The following is a 27,345-nucleotide window of genomic DNA, read 5'->3' as shown; positions in this document are numbered from 1 at the left end:
TCAAGAACCACTGGGCTGTAAAAGTTGAAACTTATGTGAAACCTTCGTTACATAGTGTAGATTCAATTTTGTGGTAGGGAGGGTCCACAATGGGGAATCAAATTTTTAACAAGGGAATATATAGGAAAAAAATATTTAAAAATCTTCTGCTTAAGAACAGCAAAGCCATTTGTTATATTGATATGTGTTATATTGATATGGAAGCATCCTCAGGTAGTTCAAAATCCAAGCCCCCCCCCCCCCCCCAATTTAAACTTTGCAATACTGAAGTGATTTGTGCTTTTTCCTAGCCATTGTGCTCAGGTGAGCGATGTGGCCCATGGGCCTCTTGTATTTACATGTCATAACCACCTTTATCCAAGTTCATAATTTTGTAGTCACTAATAAGAAGTGTACATGCAAATTTTGGCGTTGGTTAAAGATGGCTATGACATGTGTAGGAGTTGTCTAACACACCCACCCTCTTGAGTTTTCCTATTACCCTAATGCTTATACAGACCGATAGTACATTACTTTGTGACCGTATATCACAATAAATACTATTAATACAATTAGTATCATTTACCAATAAATTTTTATCATTAAATTGGAACATTAACCTTCTGTTTCATGCAGTTTTTAAAGGAAAAAATATTACTTCAAAAAATGAAGTCATTTAGGCTGCAAAACGGCCTTAAAGAGAATCATCCTTTACATGTATACCTGTCAAATTAACTACCGGTAGTTATACAGTTTTTCATATGTAATAAAAATATATATTCTTTTTCAAAAGTGCACAAAAATATAATTGTTATCATAAATAAATCTAAAAAGGCATTACAAGAAATATAGCATGGTTCATACATGATTATACAAAACAGTCATTGCAGAATTAGGAATTGTAATATACTGGTTACATGTATAAGGCACCTATCATTCATTCACTTGAGTATTGTCTTCACTTTGATTCAAGGCCCCTGATTTTTGTTGCTTTTCTAGTATGTCTTTTATTTTCTTTGATGGTAAGATTTTGTTGAAGCAGGTACCAGTCTTGTTGAAGAAATGCTTCAAGTCCTCATTATTATAATAAAAGGGTGGACATGCTCCAAGGAACATGCCATGTAGGGTGACCTGACCTTGGTCATCAAGGAAACAACATGCTCCACCAGAGGCACCATACTCCATGTCAATCAACTTGAGATGTTCAAATTTATCATCGCTTCCAATGTACTTCTTTCTTCCTTCAGTTAAAATATCTTCATTTATGATGAGTTTCTTCTGTTCTGCATTACTGAATGATGTAAACAGATTTTTCACAAATCTCTGTTTTTCATCAAAAGGTGAAATTTTCTCCAATCTTGCTATTTCTGGTGGATTTCGATGTGTAGATTCTCTGGGATTCCCAGGTGCACTCACCTGGCGAAGTAAACATCCATGACTTTTTCTCCCATCTGGATCAAACTCTACAACTCTATGACTGTCAGAATAGAGGATGAGTGAAAGGGTTATACAGGGCTTTCCCTTTTTCTGAAACCGGAGTTCAAAATTGGAAGACAGCGAATCAGTTGGCCAAACTAGGTAGGACTCTCCTGTGTCTCCTTCTGTCAAGGTCAATTTTCTTGATTTAAGCCAGTCTGCTTTGTACTTGTATTTAAAACTTTCACTTGTGGAATCCAATTTTATTTTTACACTGCAATATCTGTCCTCCTGACATTTCTTCTTAGATTTACTTTCTTTTGAGGTGTCGCATTCTGAAATCACACTAAAATTTTTGTCCCCATGATGTCCCTTTTTGGATTTTATTTTCATTAAAATAATTCCTATTATGCCATCTTTTATATTTTTAAAGTGAATGCATTCTTTTCTCTGTCTTTGGGTATATCTTCTTTGTCTTGTATTACTCTGTGAAGTGTCTATATTGAGTGGAATCTCCTTCTCATCTACTTCAATTTTCACAACTCTGTGATTGACTTTATCTTCATTAACTGCTTTCCCATTTCTGTCTGTATCTTTCTCTTTTTTGACTTCATCTTCATTAACATTATTCTCTTTTTTGACTTCAAGTTCTAGTTTGAAAATTGTTTCTTCCAGACACAAGATACATCTTGGCTGAGCATTTTTTTCCTTAATACTATAATGCAAATTTTTGTTTCGTAAAGTCAATGAAATTTCAGGTAAATGACAAGATTCACCCACTCTTAATACATGTGCTGGCAAATCTGTCTTGAATTCTAGACTGTTAATTGTCTTCCAAGCAATTGTACCCTTTTTATCAGCCTCCGGACTCCCATCATTTATCACAAGTTTTTCATCTTTAATTGCACATTTTATTTTTTTCATATTTGACTCATCTGATACCAAAGATAAAAATACAGAATTTGTAGGGTTTTCCTCTACAACAATGGCATAGTCTAACTTTTGGATTCTCAAAATGCCTTGTTTATCATCTCCACCATTTTCTTCTATCTCACAAGCAAAGCTCACCTGTTCCTGTCTTGATGTTATAATGATTCTGTATGGATTGTTAGTTCCATCTTTTGCTGCTGGAATCGGGATCTGCAAATTTTTCCTTTTGGGTATATCACAGTGCCAGAAATCTCTCAAACTGTAAGAATGCCACCTGCCATCCTTCAAGCTCTCTACTGAGACCAGTAATTTCTTGTGTGTTGGCCTATCTGCTTCCATCTCATTAGAATGACTTCCAGGAATTCCCCCTTCACTGTAGCTTCTTTTTATTAATTGTTTTGTTTTGCCATCTGTTTCATACTTGTGCAAATAAATTTTGTTTGGAACTTTTTCCAGAAAGGATTTGGATGTGTGTCTCAGGATTGTATCTTTGTCTTCTGCAATAGCTTGTGTTATTGCACGAATATGAAAATTTTCAACAAAAGAACGTTTCTCATCATCACAAAGAAGTTTTACAAAGTTTTCAATTGACAAAGTCCTATTAAATGGATGTGAGGCTACATAAACATGGTGCATATTGGAATCTTTTGAACTAAGGACCATAGGAACTAGGTTTTGCTTGGCAGATAGTTCCTTGCTACCTTTGAAACTTTGTGATTCTTTGACTTTTAGCAAAGAAAAGTCAAGCTTATGATTTATCAAAATCACTTCATTTACAAAGTATTTGCAGCAGTTTTCCCTGAAATGATCTGAAATATAACCAAAACACAACTTTACTGTAATTTGAAAAAGCCTCAACAATTATTTCAATTTTAATAAATATAAAAATTATGGTAAGGAAATTTCTTTATTACTGTTCGACTGGTCCTAGATAACACCTCCCCTTTTCCACACCATTTATATCTAGAAAGTGTAAGTGTTCCAATATTTCTGTCAGGCTTATTCCCAGTAATACAAATTGAATTTTTCATTTCTTTTGGAAAATCAAGTTATAATTTAGTCCAGTCAGTCTGGACATAAAATGGCAAAACCCAGGACAAATTGCAACAAAAATGACATAGGTCTTAATCTATAATAAAAGTTTATGAAAAACCCACATTTTGGGGGCAAAAAAAAAGTCATATATAAAATTATGAAAATAAATTACCACTGGGTTTTGCCATTTTATGTTTAGATTGACTGGACTAAATGCCATTGCTTGTCAACATCTAGTTTCCTGACAGATAATGCATCTCTCCATGGATTTGATGGTACATGCCCTGAAATTCCAGATTATGGGGAACAAGATGTGGAATTTTGAAAATTACTTTCCTAATTTGGTAATAAAAACTAATGAATTCTTTTTAAATACAATTATACATATGTATTATCTAAGCAAAAATTGTTGCACTGATCCTACAATGTATTGAAACATTATTCTTTGATTGTAAAGTATAAATTAGCCTTACTTTATCAAAATCATGCAGGTAGTTATTGAGTTTAATATATTGAAGTATGCATGTATTCCATAGAAATATGACTGATCATTGCTTTCCTGTTCTTGAGAGGAAGATATTTTAAAGATTTTAGTTCAATATATTTGTGTAAAACTTTGATCACCCATAGTGGCCCTATCCTATCCCTCAGGGTTATGATTTGAACAAACTTGAATCTACACAGCATTCCAAGATCGATTTTTTTTGACTGCTCAGAAAGACATTGGAAATGTTAGACATTTTTATTAGTATAGATTTATCAAGGAAAAATTTTTAAAGGTATAACAATACCCAATGTTATATAATTTCTAATGTTCAGGGAAAAATGAAATAGTGTGTACAATCACCATGTACATCTTCTGTGTATCCTATATGTATTTTCATCTCTTCTGGCTTCAAGGTCACCAACTGCTCTTCCTTTATTTTACACAGTCTTTCAATTTCTGAAAAGAAAATAAATTAAATAGTGAACAACAGAATACTGTTTGCTATCCTTATGTGAACCAAAGGCATCAATGATAAAAAGTTTTGCAATTTAAATTCATGAATGTTTGGTTCATATTCTTGTATAAGGTATGTGTCACTTTCCTACATATAAGGTTAGATTTCTATTTAAATTTTTTAGTAATTGTACAATGTTAGGAAGCAATTCCTTTTCAAAGTGAAAGGATAATACAATCATCATTTATAAACAACTGAAGAATTGTATGGAGTTCTGGAGAAGAAGCTGAAAACTGTGAAAATTGACAGACAACAAAATGCACTCACTTTTAAATCAGAAAAGCTCATTTGAGCATTGGTACAGGTGAGCTAGAAATCCTTCTTTCCACCAATACTGCAAATAACTTACCAACTTGCATTACTCTGATTGCAGCCTCACTTTTTGCTTTAAATTCTTTAAATGCATCCTCGCTCTGATTTTTCTGTTTGGTCTTTTCTGAAAGAAATAACCATGTGCTATACAAGTAATGAGAATGATAAACAGAAAGACTGATTACTACAGGAAAACTGCAATAGATAACCTGAACTAGCAGGTCTATGGTTCTGAGCTGCTCTTTCATCTTCCAAATAGAGTTTTAAACATGAACAAACCTACCATAAGAATCTTTTCATTACAATGCTACAGTTTTCATGAATTTATCCCCATAAATTAAAATGCTACCACAGAATGATCCAAACACCTAATTCTTAGTGCTTACATATCAGAAATCTGATAATAAAAGGCACTGTTGCTTAGAAGTCCACAACACTACTGTACGTACAAGTCAAGCACTAAGCTCATTGCACCAAATCACCTGCCAACCAAAATTGCAGTATAAAAAAGCAAAATTTTTGATGATCTTAATTTCAGCTCAGGAGGGCAATGAACAATGGTTTTTGGCAATATTTTGTTGCAGAAGTAGCAAAAGAATATGTTAGGAACACACATTTAGAATATTTTGAGATGACAGTTTAAATACACGGAGAAATAAATCAAGAAACAGGGCACTTTAAATATATTACACTTTTTACAATGGCTGGCACTGTAGCTCTCTGGTTGTTCTCAATTATTTTCAGACCAGTGAGCTACAGGTCTGCAGCTAAGTATGACACAGACATACCAAATTCTCCTATAAATTTCTTAAATGATTCATCCATTGTATCCAAATTTTCTTTGATGCAGGTGTGTCCTTTTTCCCTAAGATTACAGAAAGTGTTTGTCCTTGCATCCTCATCTTCTAATACTTTTTCACAATACATCAAGAGCAGGTGATCCCATATCTCCGACTTATCTACAATGAGGTTACATACATTTAAGTATAGCATGCATGATAATTTCCATCACACCCCTTTGCTAGGAAACATTATTAAAATTGTTAATGGCCAATATCTGCCCCCAAAATAAAACTTTGATGGGGAAACCTTATTTTTATAGGGAAATATTGAAAGCAGGTTTGCTCAGACTCATCTTTTTACATAATGTCTAATATAATGTCACCTGAGTATAATACAACAATTTAGAGGATCCATAGAGTATAAAATAAACTGATAGATGAAGCTTTGTTACCCAAAGGCAATAGAATAGGATGATCAGGATCAACAAAATAATTAGTCAAGTATTCAGTAACAACTCATAAATTAAATTCTAAACTATCCCCCATTTATCACTATCACCATGCAGACTATTTAACAAACTGTTAGTTCTTCTGTACTACTTTTAACCCCATATTGTGACCTCTCACATTGGCTTCCCTGGGTCTTTGAAGAACATTTAATGAGATAAGTTAATTTTGTCTCATTTTTATTTATTATTATTTACAAGTCTACCTGATCATTAAAACTATGAAAGTACTTTTTGTATTATACAATAATTTTTTTTTTTTGCATAATTCTCTTATTCTTTTAACTTTCAAATACATTATTTACAGTGATTAATTATCAAAAGCGAATGGCAAAGGGGAATAACTTCTCTCAGTAGAATGCAAATTAATAGAGCCCTGGCCAGGACCAGAACACTTGACCAAATGGTCCTGATGTTCAAAAATCTGGTAAAAATATCCCTGCTTTTTAAAACCTTTAAACTTTTATTCTGTTTGCCTTTGACATGCCAAAGAACAGAGAAAACTGCAAAGAAATGATACATTTTCTCTACAGATTCAACAGAGCCCTACCCTAACACTAAAACCCATGTCCCAGGGTCATGAAATTCACAGATTTGGTAGAGGTACCCTCATCATCATAACTCTGCACTTAGTTAAAGATTTTAAGAGAATTAACACATTTTCACTATATTATCAATAAAGCCTCATAGAAACTCACAATTCTGGTAGAAGCACTCTTGTTCATCATAACTATACACTTATTTTCTTTGCTTTATAACCTGGAGCAGAAAAGAATATTTTCATCGAAATTATGCTTTTTCACTATATAATCAATAGAGCCCTCCCCCACTCCCCCCCCCCCCTCCCCTGCTCCAACCATGGGGCCATGAATTTCACAATTTTGGATAAGGCATCATTGCTTATCATAACCATGCACTTAGTTTGTTTAAATCATACCCAGGAGTAGAGAGGAAGATTTTCAAAGAAGTAATGCATTTTTACTATATTAATCAATATAGCCCCACCATAACACCAGAACCCCTAACCGGGGCCACGAAATTCACAATTTTGGAAAAGGCATCATTGCTTATCATAACCATGCACTTAGTTTGTTTAAATCATACCCAGGAGTAGAGAGGAAGATTTTCGAAGAAGTAATGCATTTTTACTATATTAATAAATATAGCCCTCTCATAACACCAGAACCCCTAACCTAGGGGCCATGAAATTCACAATTCTGGAAAAGGCATCATTGCTTATCATAACCATGCACTTAGTTTGTTTAAAAAATACCCAGGAGAAGTGAAGAAGATTTTCAAAAAATTAATGCATTTTCACTATGTAATCAATAGAGTCCCGCCCTAACACCAGAATCCTTGACCTAGGGGCCATGAATTTCACAATTTTGTAAAAGGCATCCTTATGCATCATAACCATGCATTAAGTTTGTTTATATAATACCCAGGAGCAGAGAAAAAGATTTTCAAAGAAATAATGCACTTTCACTATATGATCTAGATAGCCCTAGCTGCCCTAGCACCAGAACCCCTGACCCCTGGGCCATGAATTTCACAATTTTGGTAGAGGGCTCAATGCTTATTACAATTATGCCATCAGTCTGACTGCTTGATGTCCAGGAGTAAAGAAGAAGATTTTTAAAGATTGCATTAATTTTTGTGGTTTTAGCCCCACCCCTTAGGCCCCAGGGGGGCAGGGACCATGAAATTCACATTTTTTGTACCCCTTCACCCATAGATGCTATATGCCAAATTTGGTTGAAACTGGTTAAGTAGTTCTAGAGAAGAAGTTGAAAATGTTCAAAAGTTAACACACGACAGACGACGCACAACGCATGTCGCACGATGCACGTAGCACAACGACAGACAAAAACGGATAGCAATAGGTCACCTGAGTGACTCAGGTGACCTAAAAAGCATGAACTGTTCAAACCCAGTTTATATTGTATAAATTTGGTAGCTATTAAATTCATTCCTTCTAATTAAATTTTCATTCATTTAGTGTATTAAAACAAAAGATGATTGCCCTTAATAAAAAAAAATGATTGCAAACTGTACAAAATTTAAATGTAACATCAGGCGGTTCAAAACATTTTTGATGCAAGTCAATGTGACTTAGGCAACCCAATCTATACATTATAAAGTAAATATTTTATCTGATCAAATACCGCGTTATAACCAGAATTAAATTATTACATGTATAAGAAACCTTAATCATTTATTTATATAACTCTGTTGTCAAAGTTTCATTTAGTCAACATGTATAAAGAGTTTATAAGGAAACAATGCTCAATAAGGAAACAGTTTTGAATATAAACTTTTAGTAGAAATGGAAAATTAATTTTTTTTTTTTTTTTGTTAAGAAGATAGATACATAAATAGTGAATGCTTGGTTACAAACAAAGTGGTTATCTTACTGCAGACAGTGAAAGCTGAAAGGAAACTGAGATTCAGTACCCTTCTCTGACCCAGAAAAACCATGTAATCTATATAGCTGTTTTATTTTGGACATACAGAAGAAGGTGCACACCACATGGATAGCATGGCCAGAGGCTCATCATTGTGATTTAATTTCTAAGACTGGACCTGACAAACATCACTGGCTACATAGTGGTTATGGAATCAGGGCCACGTGGACCAACTCTGCATCATCAGTTCAGGAGACCTTGATATGATGTGTGTGTGATGAGAGGTGCTCATGTTGGATCTCATCATCATCCTTTGGTGATGTCAGCAAGACTTAGACTGAAGAAGTACTCCATCACAAATTCTCACACACGCTTCAATGTGAGCCTGCTTAAGAACAAAGATATAACAGACTTCCTTCCAGCTCAGCCTGTCAAATAAGCTTCAGCCACTACAACAGCTTGCTTAAAGGAAGTTGATATCCAGTGCAACCCTGCAAAAGCTGGAGGTGAGAAAACAAACAAGAGGCCCAGGGGGCCTTAACTGTCACCCGAGTAAAACACAACACTGTAAAGGATCCACAGAAGTATAAAATAAAACAGGATAAACTGAAGGACAAAACTATCAAGATAAACTGAAAGATAAAGCTATGTTCCCCAAAAGCAGGAGAAATAGGACCATGTAAACTAAACAAAGCAGTAATACCTAAGCACTATTAGTAAAACTGTTTCATTTCCTCTAACATTAGCCTCTCTTGGTCTTTGAAAAACAATCAATGTACAAAGATACGGTATTTTTGTCACATTTAAATTTAGCTATTATTTACGAGTCACCTGACCAATAAAACTATGAAGGACTCTTTGTACTATATATTGTAAAAAATTCTGTATAACTATTTTATTCAATTGACCTTTCAATTTCAATTATTAACAGTGATTAATTATCGAAGGTGAATAACAAAGGGGGATATCTTCTCTCAATGAAATACACTCTAATAAATCTCATAATAAAATACAAATTAATAGACCCTTCCCAGAACCAGAACACTTGACCAAGTGGTCCAGAATTTCCAAAAAAAATACCCTTGCTTATTATAAATTTGTACTCTGCATCCTAGAAGTCTAGAAGCAGAGAAGATTTTCACAGAAATAATGCATTTTCACTATAGATTCAGCACAACTCCACCCTAACTCCAGAACTCCTGAAACAGGAGTCATAAAATTCAAAATTTTGGAAAAGACACACTTGCTCATCATTACTATGTACTTAGTTTTTCTGCCAAATACCCAGGAGTAAGAGAAGAAGATTTCAAAGAATTAATGAATTTTCTCTAAGTAATCAATAAAGCCCTGCCCTCACATTAAAACCACTGACTACGGGGCCATGAAATTCACAGTTTTGGAAGAAGCACCCTTGGTCATCGTAATCATACATGTAATTTGTTTGCTTTATACCCAGCAGCAGAGAAGGAGATTTTATTTTCAAAGAAATACAGGTGACTCTCAATCTCTCGAAGTTCAAGGGACCGCAAGAAAAGTTCGAGAGATCGAAGGGTTCGAGAGATAGAAAGTGAATAAAATCCGGAATTTTCAGTTCTGATCATCATTGTTCTACTATTATAAAACCGGAAATGTTGATAATATCATAGCACGTTTTCATTCGTATTTTACAGGTAATTCACTTGATTTCAACAGCAATGATCGTATTTTGAATAAATAAAACGATCTCTTTAAGCATCACTATTTATTTGTTCTCATTTCATGATTACATGAAACCTGAATAGCAATCGTCGGTGTGGCTACCCCATGGCCCCGGGCTTGATCGGGTCCTTCACTAGAATTCTCGTATTAAATCGGTAATGAATTCTTGTGCAATGTTTGTCATACTGGGATTAATTAGACTCTAATAAAGCTTCATAATCTATGGAAAATTATTGACGTCTCTTAAATTATTTTCTAAAAATGATCGTCTCGCTGTCAAGTCAAAATATGTTGCGAAACAATTCGTTTATAATTTAGCAATTATAACCAATAAAGAATTAATTATATCAACACTCAGATCCTTACAGGTAAAGTGTCATCTATGTAAACACCCAATTAACACCTCCATGCCAGTCCCAGGCGTTCACTGTTATCCAGGTAAGTCCAAGCTGCTTTAATTTTACACTTGATTGGCGTGTACACAGGTGCAATCAGAACTTCGAGAGATAGAGAGTAAAAAACAATGAAATGTGTGTAACGGGACCCAGGTCTTGGTTCAAGAAATAGAGAACTTCGAGAGATCGGAAGTAAATTTGTTTACTTATGTAGAGGAAAAAAAACGGGACCGGAGGTTCACTTCGAGAGATCGGAGTTCGAGCCATCGAGAGCCACCTGTAATGCATTTTAAACCCCCCCCCCCCACAACACATACATACACACACCAGAACCCTTAACCCTGTGGCCACATATTTCACAATTCTGGAAGATGCATCCTTTCTTACCATAACTATGCATTTAGTTTATCTGCTTAATACCCAGGAGCATGTAAGAAGATTTTCAAAGATCAATGCATTTTCACAATATAATCAATAGAGCCCTGTCCTGACACCAGAACCCTTGACTAAGGGGCCATGAAATTCACAATTTTGGAAGAAGCTTAAAATCCAGGAGCAGAGAAGAAGATTTTCAAGGAATTAATGCATTTTCAATATATAATCAATAGAGCCCCACCCTAACACCAGAACCCCAGCCCCCAGGGTCACAAATTTCACAATTTTGGAAAAGGCATCCTCATACTAAAATGCACCTAGTTTATCTGCTTAATATACAAGGGGAGAGAAGAAGATTTTTAGAGAATTTATGCATTTTCACTGTATGATCAACAAAGCTCTGCCATAACTGCAGAACCCTGGGACCACTAATTTTACAATTCTGGTAGAGGGCTCAATGCTTATTACAATCATCCAACAATTTGACTGCTTGATGCCTAGGAGCAGAAAAGATTTTTAAAGATAGTGTAATTTTGTTTGTTTTAGCCCCAATTCTCAGGCCTAAGGGGGGCAGGAACTATGAAATTCACAAATTTTGTTTCTCTTCACCCACAAATGGTATGTGTCAAAATCAGTTGAATTGGTTTAGCAGTTCCAGAGAAGAAGGTGGAAATGTTCAAATGTTAATACATTTATAACCAAATGTTAGTGCTAAGAAAGGAGACCTCAGGGAATGTAGCAACTACCATGGACTCATACACATGTCAGTACCAGACAAGGTTCATTTTAGGGAGGCAGTTGATATGAAGCTCCAGAACCAGCAGGCAGGCTTCTGTAGGAATAGGTTATGTGCTGATCAGATTGCTATCTTGCAAATCATAGTAGAACAGGCAATAGTCTAAGAGAGGAATTCTCTCTATATCAACTTTTTAGACTATGAAAAGGCATTTAATACTGTTAACAGGGAGACACTTTGGAAACTGACGGCACACCATGAAGTACAGAAGAAGCTCATCTTCACCTAATCTAGACTAATGCACTCTCAAAGATATGGAAGATATGGTATTCTTGAGAAGAATAATTTTAAAGATTTTTTCCTATATACTCCTATGTTAAACTTTGATCGTCCATTGTGGCCCCACCCTACCCCCGGGGGTCGTGATTTGAACAAACTTGATTCTACACCACCTACAGATGCTTTCACATAAAAATGACCAATCATGGCTTTGCAAGTCTTGAGAAGAATAATTTTAAAGATTTTTTCCTATATACTCCTATGTTAAACTTTGATCGTCCAATGTGGCCCCACCCTACCCCCGGGGGTCATGATTTGAACAAACTTGATTCTACACCACCTGAGGATGCTTTCATAAAATATGACCAATCAATGCTTTGCTGTTCTTGAGAAGAAGATTTTTAAAGATTTGTACTATATATTCCTATGTTAAACTTTGATCGTCCATTGTGGCCCCACCCTACTCCCAGGGGTCATGATTTGGACAAACTTGAATCTACAGTACCTGACAATGATTCTACATGAGTTTCATCTTTCCTGGCCCATAGGTTCTTGAGAAGATTTTTCAATGATGCCATTAATTTTTCACTATTTCATAATTATCTCCCCTTGGAGGAGGGCGTGACCCTTCATTTGAACAAATTTGAATCCCCTTCACCCAAGAATACTCTGTGCCAAGTTTGGTTGAAATTGGCCCAGTAGTTCTGGAGAAGAAGATGAATATGTGAAAAGTTTACAACGACAATGACGCCAACGACAACGGCGATAGACAACGGACAAATTTTGATCAGAAAAGCTCACTTGAGCCTTCGGCTCAATTGAGCTAAAAATATCATGTTTGAATTTTATACCCTGTTGAAATATGTGTGCTGGTGCTAATACAAGGTCTTTTCCTATACATGTGACAGTGGCCTGGCAATGGTTCTGCCAAAGTAAAATTCCAACAGAATGTTTGGTCAATGTCCTCATAATGTCTGACTTATTCAGGGGCTTGTTAACCAACTCTGTAAATGCAAATAAAACATGAATTTGAAAACAAATTTGAGACCCAAAACATGTTTTTTTAAATCTGTGTCACCAGCGCAATCTGTACATTTTATCATCTGTTGAAAAATGTACTGTTTAATAATTTGGAACAAATACACTGATGTTTCTAAACTTTGATCTTCACTAAACAATGGTCATATGATGTAATATATATGTTTTAACAATACTGCCACAATTGCTACAACTTTCTCCATTAATGGAGTTTTTTTTATAATTTTTTTTTAAGTCAGATGATTTTTAACTTAACATATTTGTTTGAGATTATTTACACTAAAACATTATGGGGGAAAATGTCATTTGTTTACCCTCCATCTCCATCAGAATCTCTTTTTCTTTATCTTTCATTCCTGTTTCCCCGTCAACTTGCACTGGGTTCCCTGATACTTTGATACAGCGAAATTCAAATCCCAACTAAAATGTGTTAAATTGTAATTTTATCATTTCTTTTTCAAATTTTTTATTGTAGTAAGCAATGTAAATACTTTTATCCTTTCTTCAAAATTAATAATCATACTTACCAATTATTTCTCAAGCAAAAAAATTCAAAATTAAATGCAGCATGCAGGTTTTTTTCTCCCTTTTTTAAGCATTATATCTCTCTTTTCCTTGTCAACAAATGATGATGTCAAATCAATGAATCTTACTTTTTTGTACTCTTATATTATTTGATACTCAATAAACTAATAATAAATTAAGGGGAATAACAATTTTCTGCTAAGTAAGGGCTGTTTGAAAAGTTTAAGAACTTCTGTCATAACTATTTTTTATTTAATATCATATCAAATCCTAATTTTGTAGACATATTTCAACAAGAAATTCAAATGACTGAATTTAAATTTTCAAATAGATCATGATATATTTCAAATTTATTCAATATTTAAAACTGCTAAAATTGGATTATGGATTACATCAACATTTAGTAATTTACAAACAATGCACTTGATAGTGTGGTTATATCTCTGTAAACTGGTGCAAAAAAAAACAAAAAAATTCTAGACATTCATGGTAAGAATTATTACATTATTTCATATGCCAAATTGTGAGTTAATAATTTGCTTCCTTGAAAAGAAATCAATTTCAGAAGATAAGTAGTTGACATTTAAAAAAATTCAGGGAATAGCAATAGAGATTTGTGTTGCACTCAGAAAAACTCAAGAATAAAATCTAAAAAAGCTGGAGGAAGCAGGAAATATGTCAAAAGTTAGTTGTGCATTTGTGTGTAAAATGACAGGCAGTTTTAAAGGGGCCTAGACACAGTTGGACTGTTTGTGTTTTAAATTTCTTTCATTTTTCAAAAAAAAAAAACCTGTTAAATGAATTGAACTTACATGAATATTCTTAGAATTCAATGACAATGACATTCTTCTTAACATCACATCAAACATATGTTTTTGTAAACAGACTACCTCTGTTATTGTTTACCAGGTGTGTTCAATTTGTTTAACTCTGCACACATCACTGAGCATGGACTGACAATACTGATGGGCTGGCTCTGTTTTCTCAGATTTCTACTTTGAATTTTCTAGATTATAGTTTTCATATATTTTTCATTAATACATAACAAAATTCCTACTTTTCTTAAGTATTATGGATAAAGTTTACTTCATGAAGAACAAGGATTTGTGTCAACCAAACAAGTACGTCCCAAAATTTGTAGTTTTAATAATTTCTAGATAAAAGAAGTTTCTGAATGTGCTTTTATTATATTTCTGTGTGAAATGCTCTAGTAATTTAACATATAAGTCATGATAAAATACAGAAAATTTGAGAAAATATTAATTTCAAATCTGTGTCCAAGCCCCTTTAATTTGTAGGGACTCTGAATAAATTCAGATCATGTATGATCTGTGAGGTAATGGGATATCAGTAAAAATCTTGTCAAAAGAGTGAATAATGTCATGGAACAGTTGTGGCTCTTGTAAAAATAGAGTTACATGGTAAAAATAAATGAAACTAGAACTGTCCAAAATGGACAAATACCCCCTGCAGGGTTTTTCAGAGAAGGTGCCAAGTCACTAAAACTAGTATTTGATGGATCTAAGAGGTGTTCACAATTTGTTTAAACATTTAGAGTGAAAATTTACTGGTAATTGCTCAGTATATTTTTTAATGAATGAAACCATGGTGCAGCCTAATAAAACATAAATACTTAAAATAACAATTTTTTATTACATTCATTTGAAAAAATAAATAACAATTTTTCAAGCATTCCTCTATTGGAAAGTATGGATGCATTATTTATCCATTTTTTCTACAGTGACTATAGGTCAAGATCATGACACACCCTGAGTTCATAAGTAATCTTTGTGTGAAGTGGAAACTCCCAACATCCCAGCATTATTCTCCATAAGAAAGATTAGGGAGAGGGTGTAATAAGTTTTTAGAACTTGAGCCCAATCCCTTTGTAATGAGAAACTACAATAAAATATGTTCAAACCAAGAAAGATAAAGCTTGACATGAGTTATTAACTTTTTCTGTCAGTGACCTTCAACTTGCACAAATAACCTTGGGTCAAGGTCAAGACACACCCTCAGGTCATAAGCAATCTTTGTGTAAAATGGAAACTCACCAAGTTTATCTATAAGAAAGATATGGACCGGACACAAATTATGAACTTTTTCTTTCAGTGACCTTGAACTTGCCCAAATGATCTTGGGTCAAGGTCATGACACACCCTCAGGTCATGAACAATCTTTGTGTGTAGCCTCAGGAAATAGTCTGGCCTTGGGGAACTGGAATCTTGCTAACTCCCTCAATGATATACTTTTAACTGTTTTATTATACCGATACAAACGTAAAATTTAGAGGATTCATATAACGTGATTTCAAAGCAGAGATTAGCTCAATGAACTAACACACGGGGATTAGTCCATTCACATACCATACCAATGTAAAAGTAAAATCCAGAGGAGTACGGATAACCGGGAATTAGCTTTCGAAGCAGGGATTAGCTCACTTGACTAACGCACGGGGATTAGTCCATTCATAACAATTTCTAGGGAATTAGTCACATCTAACGATCTAGTGTTATATAGGGAAAAAATCAGTAGAGGTATAATAAAAGATTCTAATGTTTGTCCATAAGAAAGATATGGACCGGACACATTTATGAACTTTTTTTTCAGTGACTTTGAACTTGCTCAAATGACCTTGGGTCAAAGTCATGACACATCCTCAGGTCATGAACAATTTTTGTGTAAAATGGGAACTCACCAAGTTTATTCATAAGAAGATATGGACCAGACACGAATTATGAACTTTTTCTTTCAGTGACCTTGAACTGCCAAAATGACCTTGGGTCAAGGTCATGACACACCCTCAGGTCATAAGCAATCTTTGTGTAAAATGGGAACTCACCAAGTTTATCCATAGGAATCTATGATAGTCATGAACAATCTTTGTGTGTAGTAGTAGATTCTAATGTTCCTCTGTAAGAAAGATATGGACTGGACAAATTTGCACAGACAGACAGACAGATGGACAGACGGATAAGGTGATTCCTATGTACCTCCCCAAACTTCATTTGCTGGGGGTTTAATTACTGACAAACGAACTTATGCTACTGAATGCCATGCAGTATAGAAAATTTTTATTAAAAATGGTATGGCACCAGACTGTGTGTGAAATGTAAAGAGAGAGTATTTTTGAGTAACCCATGACATTAATTTTGATGTTACAATGCTGTTAAATTTGCTCTGAGATAACAAAAAATGTTAATTTTAAAATTAAATGACAAATTCCATTTAATCATATGGAATGAAACTTCACTAAAAACTATTTTTACATATGAAAATGAACTGATCTTAATTTTCTTAGATCGACACTGTCCGTTAACTTTTCAAACAATCCTTGCACATACATGTAAAATAACAGAAAATTTATAGTTTCTCCTCTTTTCAGTATGTGAATAATCCTAGAAATTAGAATATCTAATTATTACACATGATTATAAGCAGAGGAATTTAATTCTGAACTGAGTAAAATATAATACACATACCTCAACTAATTTTTCTCTTGCCTGTTCTACAGTAGTATCAAAACATTCTGAAACAAAACACACAAGGAAAAAATAAACTGAAAACTAGCTGACACAGAAAAGGCCTCAGTAAGGGCTGTAAGAGGAAAGTGACAACTGTACTTAGAAGATATACATTCATACATACATAAATGCAAAGTGATATGACCCTTTAATCTATTAAATCCCTTCTTTTACATTCATACAGATGGGCAATACAATTCCAATAGAACTCTGGCAATTTCATGCAGGGCCCTACTAAATCAAACCCTTTTCAGAGCAACAGAAACATAGCACACATGGACAAACTCTAACAAGTCCAGTTTCTATCAGATTTGTTATACATGTTATATATGTATGTTGAAAAAAAATGCAAAAATGTTGTCCATCTCCAATGTCATTGGAACCTGAAATATAGGTCAAACAGCAAAGCTATGATCAATCATATTATTATAGAAGTATCCTCAGGTACTATAGATTCAAGTTTGTTCCAATCATGACCCCTGGGGGTAGGGCAGGACCACAACAGGGGTCAAAGTTTACCATAAGAATATATAGGAAATATCTTTAAAAATTTTCTTCTCAAGAACAGCTAAGCCATTATTATAGTCATATTAATACAGAAGTATCCTCAAGTGGTGTATATTCAAGTTTGTTCAAAGCATGACCCCTGATGGTTGGGTGCAGACACTACAGGGGGCAAAAGTTTTACATAGGAATATACATGTATAGGAAATATCTAAAAAAAAATTCTTCTCAACAATAGCAAATCCATTATTATATAGTCATATTAATATAGAAGTATCCTCAGTTAGTGTAGATTCAGATTTGTTCAAATCATGACTCCTGGGGGGTATGACAGGGCCACAACAGTGGGTCAACTTTTTACATAGGAATATAATGGTGTAATCAAATTATAACCCCCCCCCCCCCCCCCCCCACTGGAGTTGGGGGCACAACAGAGGGTCAAAGTTTTACATAAGAATATATAGGAATCATCTTGAAAAAATCTTCTGCTCAAGAGCAGCAAAGCCATGATTAGTCATATAATTATAGAAGCATCCTCAGGTAGTGCACCCGGTAGATTCAAATTTGTTCAAATTTAGGGTGGGTAGGTTGGGGCCACAATGAGCGATCAAAGTTTTACACAGGAATACAAAGAAAAAAATCTTTAGAATTCTTCTGCTCTAGAACAGCAAAGCCATGGTTAGTAATATTAATATGGAAGCATCCTGGTGGTGTAAATTTAAGTTTGCCCCCCCCCCCCCCCCCCCTTATTTGAGTTTTGGCATCACAACAAAAGTGTCATGGATATACATTCAAACAAATGTACAGATAGACAGACAAGTAATTTGACCCAAAAATCTATAGGTGTCCTGATATTATTGTAAATTACATATGTACAAAATTTGAAAACATTTCGTTATCAGGTCACAACAAAAGTGATGTCGGAAGGACGTACAGATATACAATATGATTCTTCTAGGGCTCCTGTATTTTCATGCAGGCACTTATTATTTGAGTGTCAGTAATATTTTTAATTTTTTTCCACTAAATATATTCATAGCATCTGGTGCATTGAATTTCATCATTTTAAATCTAAATACAAGAATTGTACATAATATCTTTGCTGTGATTTCAAGCTCAAAGTACAAGTTATGAAACAAAAATGTTGCAGTTTGTTGCAACAGTTTCCTGTTAAACATACACCATGATAATAAACTGCAGTATTTTAAAGTTCTTTGATGAAAAAATGTCTCTGTCAGTTAATTTTCTCAAAAAAGTTCATCAACATTTACCTTTACTTTCTGAAACCGGATGTGGAAAGTCATTTAAATGTCTAAGGAGAATTTCTTTCATTTTCTCTGTTCCAAAAACATAGGGAACTTCCCAATCTTTTCCCTTGCAGAACCCTCCGAATTCTTCCCCATTTTCCCAACAATGGTTGCACTACAAATTAATATCAATAAAGTTAATCCAAACTTCAACATAAACATGATAAATAAACGTGTTTCCAAAAAGTTCATAATTACAAGTATTATTATTCAATACATTGACATAATTGTTACATGTATATCAAAAATTTAGTAAATGGACTATATATTTTCAGATTTAAATGACTTAAATCTGCAGTATTCTAGATTATTTATTAGAAAGAAAACATGCTGCATTACATGCATCTGTAGCTGGTGTATGCATTCTTGGAGTGTGTCCAGTTTTGGTTGTTGTTGTTCTCTTTTATATGGAAAATAACCACTTATCTGGTTCCTTAGTTTCTTCTGTTGAGAATCTCTGTCTAAAAATATAAAAACAAGAACAGCAAAGCCATGATTGGTCATATCTATGTGCAAGCTTCCTCAGTTTGTGTAGATTTAAGTTTGTTTTAATCATGACCCCCAGGGGTAGGGTACTGGGCCCACAATAAGCAACCAAATTTTTGCAAAGGACTTTATAGGAAAAATATTTAAAAATCCTCTAAAGAACAACAAAGCCATGATTAACCATATTTATATGGAAACATCCTCAGAAACTGAGTAGCTTGAGTAAATTAAAATTTGCTCAAATCATGACCCCTGGGGGTTAGGCAGGGCCAAGAGGATCAAATTCACACAAAGGAATATAAAGGAAATATTTTTAAAAAATTCTTCTCAAGGTCAGCATACCTATGATTAGTCATATTAATATACAAGAATCCTCAGGTAGTGTAGACCTATTCAGTTTTGTTCAAATCATGACCCCAAGGGTAGGACAGGCCACAACAGACAATCAAACTTTTATATAGAAATATATAGGAAAAAATTCTTTATAAATCTTCTAAAGCTATAATTGGTCAAAGAAATATAGAAGCATCCTCAGTTAGTGTAGATTTAAGCTATAATCCCCAGAAATTACATGCAAATGAAAAAAAGGTATTTACCATAATTTTTGATAGACTATGTAATGTTACAGAAACACCTCAATCTCTTGTTATGGAATTTCTGTTTTGAATAATTGACTAGAATATGTCTAAAGGATTTGTTATCACAACCTCTACCAATTAATATGGACCTGCTGATGTGACTATTAAACATTATACAGTATACAGTTAAAGTATAACATTGAGGGAGTTAGCAAGATTCCAGTTCCCCAAGGCCAGGACTATTTCGCGAGGCGAAGCTGGAATCTTGCTAACTCTGCCATGATATACTTTTAACTGTTTTATTACACCGATACAAACGTAAAATTTAGAGGATTCAGAGAGCGTGATTTCAAAGCAGGGATTAGCTTACTGAACTAACACACGGGGATTAGTCCTTTCACGTATCATACCAATGTAAAAGTAAAATCTAGAGGATTACGGATAACTGGGAATTAGCTTTCGAAGCAGGGATTAGCTCACTTGACTAACGCACAGGATTAGTCCACTCATAACGATTTCTAGGGAATAAGTCACATCTAACGAACTAATGTTATGTAAGGAAAAAATCAGTAGAGGTATTATAAAAATAACTAACTTAAAAGATTTCTGTACCTTGTAGTAATAATTACCTCTACATGTTGCACATGCTGGCTCTCTACAGTTACATGAGAAGATTTCATATGGTTTCCCTTTATAATATTTTGATGGTTTAACTTCTCTATTTTTGGTTAAATTCTTCCAATTCTCTTCCACATCACTACCACTTATAAGTGCAAAAAGGTCATCTACCCATGGATTGTCTATATCCAATACAAAATGGCACACGGAAAAAAACTCAGTATTGACTTTCTTCTGGTCCTCTGTTCCCCATCCAATACTCAGCACAGAGTCTGTAATTTCCTTCACATTGTTTTTCCCAACCAAGCTGCATTCTTTCAGGACTTCAATGTGACTTTTTTCCCTTTGTTTTATTGTATTTATAATCTTCTCCTTACTTAAACCACTGATTTTCTCTAAAAGGCCTGGGTTGTTTTGCTGATTGGTCATGTTTTGTTCTCTATCAATCTCTGAAGTCTTTCTACGTTACATCCAACAGTTAGGAACAGCGGTCCAGCCTTTCCTACATCCTGTAAAAGCAATTCAAGATGTTTAGTAAGGTACAAACTTTAGCACAAATAATATGTTCCTATGTGTGCCTATTAGTAACTTGTTTATCTCAAATCCTTTTTTTTAATAAATTTGTAGGTTGTCAAAATCTCAAGACTTATTGAGTGTCTTAATGATTAAAAAATTTAAAAACAAGACTTTGAGAAAAGCTGGTAACTATGGGCACACATAATGGAACTTGTTTCTTTCTAAATTTAATTTTTCTCTGGTAAGAGAGATAACTTAACACTGGTCTGGAAATTATTCCAGCAATTCAATGAATTGTCTTACCAGAATTTAATAATGAGGACCATTATATAGTCAATTCAATCAAATCTGGATTATGTTACAAAATTTAATATTTAAAACTTTCTATTTCATTATGCCAATATTTTTGATAGTTAATAGTTTACCTAAAGCATTTGCACTCAGTTCGTTTAAACTGTTAAAACGCTAAACAAAGAAAAAAATTGGAATGGCCTAACACTGTTTACAGTACAGCTAGTGTGTTGTGATTTTTTGGGGGGGACTATTTTGATGAAAACTCTTAGACTCTTTCAGTAAATTCAATTCTTAATGTTGTCTAATCTGGAATGTTGTCTATTGCAACAAACTTCTTTGCAACTAGTGGTGTCTGGATTTGACAAGCTTAACCGTATTTATCTATCATTCTGCCTTCACTGTCTTAACTCACTGTTCCTGTTTGCTCCCTTGTGACTCACTGTAGTGAGTTACAGTAAATAATAGTTACTATATGTCTAGTATTAGAATAATCAAGCAATAAAAATTCAATCAAAGAAAGCAGTGTTTCTTATTCTCTTAAACTTAGACATTTGCTCTTGCTTACAAAATTCAGAAAAAAAAATTGCAGTAAAATCAATACTGAAAATAATGCTTTATTCAGAGAAAGTAACCACAACCATGCTAATCCTACCTTCCCCAGCCCTGACCCTCTAAATTTCAAACAATAAACACATTAAAAACAAAAATTATCAAAAATGTACACATATTGATAAGCTCCTTCATGCAATAGGATGTACAAGAAAATTTTATTCACATATTTTGTAGTACATGTACAGTACATAAACATCTTGTCAATTAATGCATACAGGAAAATGAATGCTTGCAGCATTGCAAATATGCATGAACAGTAACATGTATAGGTCTTGATGATTACCTGATCATGAGTATCAAGAATATTTTCATATAATTTTATAATTCTGATCCTTTTTTTATTCAAGTATCAAAGGACTCAAAGACATCAAATGGTGAGAACATGAAATCAAGAGTGGATTGTTCATCAAGAGTTTTACATGTATTTCAGCAATATTAAAACAAAAGCTGGTAATTTTATTTTACGAGTGGTGCTTCTCACAAAATTATGCAAATAAATTTCTGACATTTATATAGTAACCTACAGTACAGACCATTAAGGAGCCTAATTACAGGACCCAGATTTTTTTTTTTTGGGGGGGGGGGGGGGGGGGGGTGCTAATATTGCTCAGTTACACTTACATTTTGCCTGCTGGAACCATGAAATTCAGTTTTTGTTTATTTGAACTATGAATGCTATATACCAAAATTGAATGAAATGTGGTTCAGCAAATCTTATTCTTTAGGGGGAAAAAATTTAAGATAATTTTGAAGAAATGATGACACACAGTAAATCAAACTAATATGAAAGCATCTTCAAGTAAAGCTGATTCATACTTGTTCATATTGTGAAACCTTGAGTTTAAGTAGATCACAAAAGTACGTCAGAATTTTACATAAGAAAATATTTGGAAAATACCAATTTACAGCTTTTTCAAGCTCAAGTCTCAAAAAAAGTGTAGATTCAAGCTTGATGAAGTATTTTCCCTGAATCAAGGGTGAGGCAACAATGGGGAAATGAAAATCTTTTTCTTAAAATACTGTATGGCCAAGATGACTCAGGTGTGCAGGTCTGAAGCCTCTTATTACCGTAAGTTTTGGAAGACAAGACGATACTTTTTTTCTCAGAACTGCTGGGGTCGTCCTATTTAACGAATCGTCCTATCTAAGGCTCAAGTTTACGAAAAATGCCCCCAAATCAGTAAAATTAACGTCAATTTTAAAGGAAATCTGTGCCATTTTCGTATTTTTTAAAATTATTTTCCCGAAAAAAAAATAAACAAAGAATTAATTAATTATTTATTTCATTGATTTCTTACAAAATAAGTTCCATTAAATATCCGTCGATGTACAAAAAACTTATAATATCATCTAGTAAATAATGTCTCAAAGTAGATTTACAAAATGTTGTGTCCATCTTGTGAAGTTGGAAGTCGCAATCGTTTACTAAAAATAAAACCGCAACCGTATCAAAGTTTAAAATACGGAAAAGTTTTTCACAATCGCAAAACAGTAAAGTTGGAAACAAAATAAAGGTTGGAATTCACAATGAAAAGATTGCACAGATGCCAGATTAGATTTTTTTTTCAAACTAATTGCTTTGATACTGGTACCATTGAACTTTAATCTTGATTAAATAAAAGTAAAATTAAATAAAAGTAAAATTCATAACTGAATAGGCGTCTCCATATGAGTGAAAAATTCTCGAGAGGGACGTTAAACAACATACAAACAAACAAACAAACATAACTGAATATTTTGCAAAGGCTGACTCTGTGCTTCTTCAGAAAGAATGAGTTTTCTAAACATTATTTAAAAAACATAGTTAATCAGAGATTACAGAGCTTGCAGTTACTTGGGAATGGACTTACCTAAAACCTTTAAACTAGTCACTCATCCAGAAAATTTATGTCATATCCAGCATCTGAAGCAAGTTTGAGAGTGTTCATCCCATGATGCATCATCCATGCAAGTTTGGTTCAGATAGCCCTATAGATTACTTTAACCTCGTCACTCATCCAGAAAATGTAGGTCAGATCCAGCATCCTACATAAGTCCAGCAGTGTGCATCCTCAGATGTATCATCCATGCAAGTTTGGTCAATACAGGGCTTATAGTTGGAAATGAGACCTTCTCCAAAAACTTTAACCTGGTCACTCATCTGGAAAATGTAGGTTAGATCCAGCTTCCGAAGCAAGTCCAGTAGTGTGCATCCTTAGATGTATCATCCATGCAAGTTTGATCAATATAGGGCTTATAGTTACTTGGAAATGAGACCTGCTCCAAAAACTTTAACCTGCTCCAAAAACATCAACCTGGTCATTCTTCAGCTGAAATTGCAGCATCTGAAACCTTGACTGGTACAATGAAACATACTAGAAGCATCCTCCATGCATCTCTTATTAATAAAGGGCATAGAAGTACTTGAAAAGAAATCTGCTCCATAAACTTTAACCTGGGATGAGGGTATTACATAAGCTCCCCCAACTTCGTTGAGGTGAGCTAAAAATCAAGGCCAATCTGAAAAGCATTCATATGGTGCCATTCCAAAGTTGTGTGGATTCATTTTTTTTTCTAAATAATAGATCCTGAGGTTAAAGTAAGGCTGAATTCAAGGGAAATTTTCATCTTAAGTGCATGTTTACCTCTTCGGCAGAACAACAAGGCCTTGTTATTTATAATCATATTAAAAGTATCCCCAGAATGAGTTGATTCAAGTAAGGTTATGTCATATCCCTTTTGGGATAGGGTACTAAGGGCCAAAATATGGAGAAAGAATTTTTCATGTGAATAATAATGGAATTTTTTTAATCTTGTGTTTAACTAGTGCTAATTATAATGGGAACCATTACAAATGTTCCCCAAACGCTCTCTCACTCCCTTATGGGCCCCATTCCCTACCAGATTCATTAAATTAGGCTATTTTTTGTGTAATAAATCTACACTTTATTTTCAGTAGTATTTACTCGAAAAACAACACTGGTAAAGATCTTCGAGTATTAGCCAATCATATTTCAGAGCACGCACATACCCATGTTTTCTAGAAATATCATGTCTTCCTCATAAAGAGATTCACAATAAATACCTATGTAAGGAATCTCAAACATTTTAATTGAAAACTATGAGGGATGCAGCCGTATAAGTATTAGCCAATCAGAATCATTAGTACAATGTAGAAACCATTATACCTATCTATATTCTAAATTTCATCCTGTTTTAATGAAAACTAAGAAAGTTACATGCAGCCATTTAAAGTTTAAGCCAATCAAATTGCAGCACACGTGCATGCACACGTTTTCACGATATCTCATATATATCATAATATAGAACTTCCTTATGTATGACTATGTTTTAAATCTCAAAGCATTTCATCAAAAAACAAAAAACTTATTGAGATTTTTTGTTTCAGCCAATCAGAGAAAAGCACATGTGCATGCACCTGCTTTCTTGCTAATTCAACCACTTCTTCTTATCTACATCACTAATATATGTTTATATGATAAGGTTAAAAGCATATTATCAAGAAATAAGAAGGTGAGGCCCAAAATTAATTAATAGTTTCTCAGGCCAAAAATTTCAAAATTCAATGCAGCAGGCAGGTTCTTTTTTTTTTAGCAGGTGTTATCTCTTTTTTACATGTATTTGTTTGTTTGTTGTTTCACACCCCTCTTGAAAATTTTTCATTCACATGGAGACGCCACCACTTGCTGGTGGAAATCTGCAAATTTTGACCTATGCTTGGCACTCAGGGCCATTGAGCAGTGAGGGATCTTTTTTGTGCCAGCACCTACTGTACATGTGACATCGGTTTATACGGTCTCATCTGAAGGACTAGTCTCCATGTCCCACAGTGGAATTCGAACCCGCGACATAAGGATCAACTCCTTACTCCGCGACTCTAGAGCAAACGCTCTAATCACTGCACCAAGAGGGCGACTCTTTTTTTTATGAGTGGTACTGTTAAACAAAATGATGATATCAACTGATTCTTACTTTTTTGTTCTCTTAAATTAATTATAATATATACTCAACTTTAAATAATGTTATTTCAAACATTTGTTTAAAAGTTAATGCAAAAAAATAAGTATTAACAAGAAATATATTGTTTATCTGATAAAAACATCTATTTTTCAGCATGGATGTAAAGGGAAATAACTCAATTTTCTTTTTCAACTTGGAAAATTGAGTCATTTCCGTTTTCAATATGTCAATAAAATTGATCAATGCGGCAGTGCATGAGAAACTATCAATTAATTTTTTTGGCCTTAAAGCTTTTTCAATTGAATCAGTCATTTTACTCCTCATATGCATGTGCAAGCAAGTTTGCACGAATGATCTTCGTTCCGCACATCTACACAACATATCTGTAAACCCTAAAAAATTTCATCTTAATTGGATGAGTAGTTTCTGAGAACACTCGCAGACATAAAAGTACTGGAGAAGAAATTTTTAAAAAAGAAAGTAAAAACATGTTCCTAAACTTTGTTTGGGGAACATAATAACAGCAGCTTCATTCAGGTGAATTTGCAGCCCATGGGTCATTTGTTTTATATGGATATACTTCCTGAAAAATAATATTTTATAACAAATTCTTTAACAAAAAAGGCATTTCTCTTCTCTGAAAAGGAGGCTCAAGAGCATATCAAATTAAGAAATGTGTCTGCTTGTCCATGGTAAGATCTTCAAATCCTCCAAATCTATATTTTCAATGAAACTTGTCGGCAACTATGGAAATGAATTGCTGAATTTAAGTTTTTTCGTCCCTAGTCAAAAAATTTATGATAAATAAAAAATGTTATAAATATTGATGGGGTCATTAAATTCCTAATTTCTTTTTAAAATATTGATCCCCTATACCAGTAACCTACCTTACCCCATGCCCAGATTTAACAAACTTGAATCTGCACTTAATGGGAATGCTTGAATCAAATATCACTAATCATGATTCTTCTGTTCTTGAAAAGATTTTATTGTAAAACATCTTCCCTTTGTATTCCCACGTAAAACTTTGATACCCTTTTGTGGATCCAGTGGTGCCTCCACCCTAGGGGCCATGATTTGAGCAAACTTGATTCTGCACTCCCTTTGAATGCTTGTATAATAATGTTGCATGATCATGGCCCACCTGTTCTGTAAAACATTTTAAAACAAAACATGCACTATCTAAAGATGCATGGTTCTGCTGTTCTTGAAGAAAATTTTTTTAAAAAAAAAAAATCCTATATATTCTCCATGGTAAATTTTGATCCCATATGTATTGCCCAGCCTACCATCAGGGGTACAATTTGAGCAAACTTGAATTTGCACTTCCTAGGGATCTTGCAAATTGCAATTTAATATCAGTGATCATGGGCCTACTGTTTATCAGAAAAAAAGATTTTAAAACATTTTTTCCTATATTTTTCCATGTAAAACTTCGATTCTGAACAAACTTGTATCTGCACTTTCTGAGGACGAATGCACCTTCATATCATTTCTCTAATGAAAACTAAATCTTATACATGTATTTCTCGCT

General features: G+C 33.9%; 1 protein-coding gene across 1 annotated transcript; it reads right to left on the bottom strand.

Moving 5' to 3' along the window:
- Positions 1–704: 704 nt before the first annotated feature.
- On the bottom strand, positions 705–24,865 carry LOC133196130 (uncharacterized). The gene is made up of 12 exons (XM_061332064.1): positions 24,862–24,865; positions 21,892–21,910; positions 20,441–20,889; positions 19,087–19,208; positions 18,712–18,862; positions 16,895–16,941; positions 13,202–13,307; positions 12,701–12,853; positions 5,462–5,632; positions 4,711–4,797; positions 4,208–4,303; positions 705–3,134 (listed from the first exon to the last, which is right to left on the bottom strand). The coding sequence occupies exons 1-12, from the start codon at positions 24,863–24,865 to the stop codon at positions 913–915; spliced, it is 3,627 nt and encodes a 1,208-aa protein (XP_061188048.1). The 3' UTR covers positions 705–912.
- Between the last annotated feature and the right edge of the window lie 2,480 nt (positions 24,866–27,345).

The sequence above is a fragment of the Saccostrea echinata genome, unplaced genomic scaffold, assembly GCF_033153115.1.
Source record: "Saccostrea echinata isolate AGI-Se365-2 ecotype Australia unplaced genomic scaffold, CSIRO_AGI_Sech_v1 ptg000030l, whole genome shotgun sequence".
NCBI lineage: Eukaryota > Metazoa > Mollusca > Bivalvia > Ostreida > Ostreidae > Saccostrea > Saccostrea echinata.
The sequence above is the reverse complement of the archived record's forward strand: the minus strand, read 5'-3'. Positions and strand labels throughout refer to the sequence as shown.

Excerpts from the sequence above, each read along its gene's own strand:
- LOC133196130 (XM_061332064.1), bottom strand. Across the intron at positions 13,308-16,894 it reads CAAGAGAAAAATTAGTTGAG|TTGGGATTTGAATTTCGCTG; the intron begins GTATGTGTATTA and ends AACACATTTTAG. Across the intron at positions 4,304-4,710 it reads AATCAGAGTAATGCAAGTTG|AAATTGAAAGACTGTGTAAA; the intron begins GTAAGTTATTTG and ends TTTTCTTTTCAG.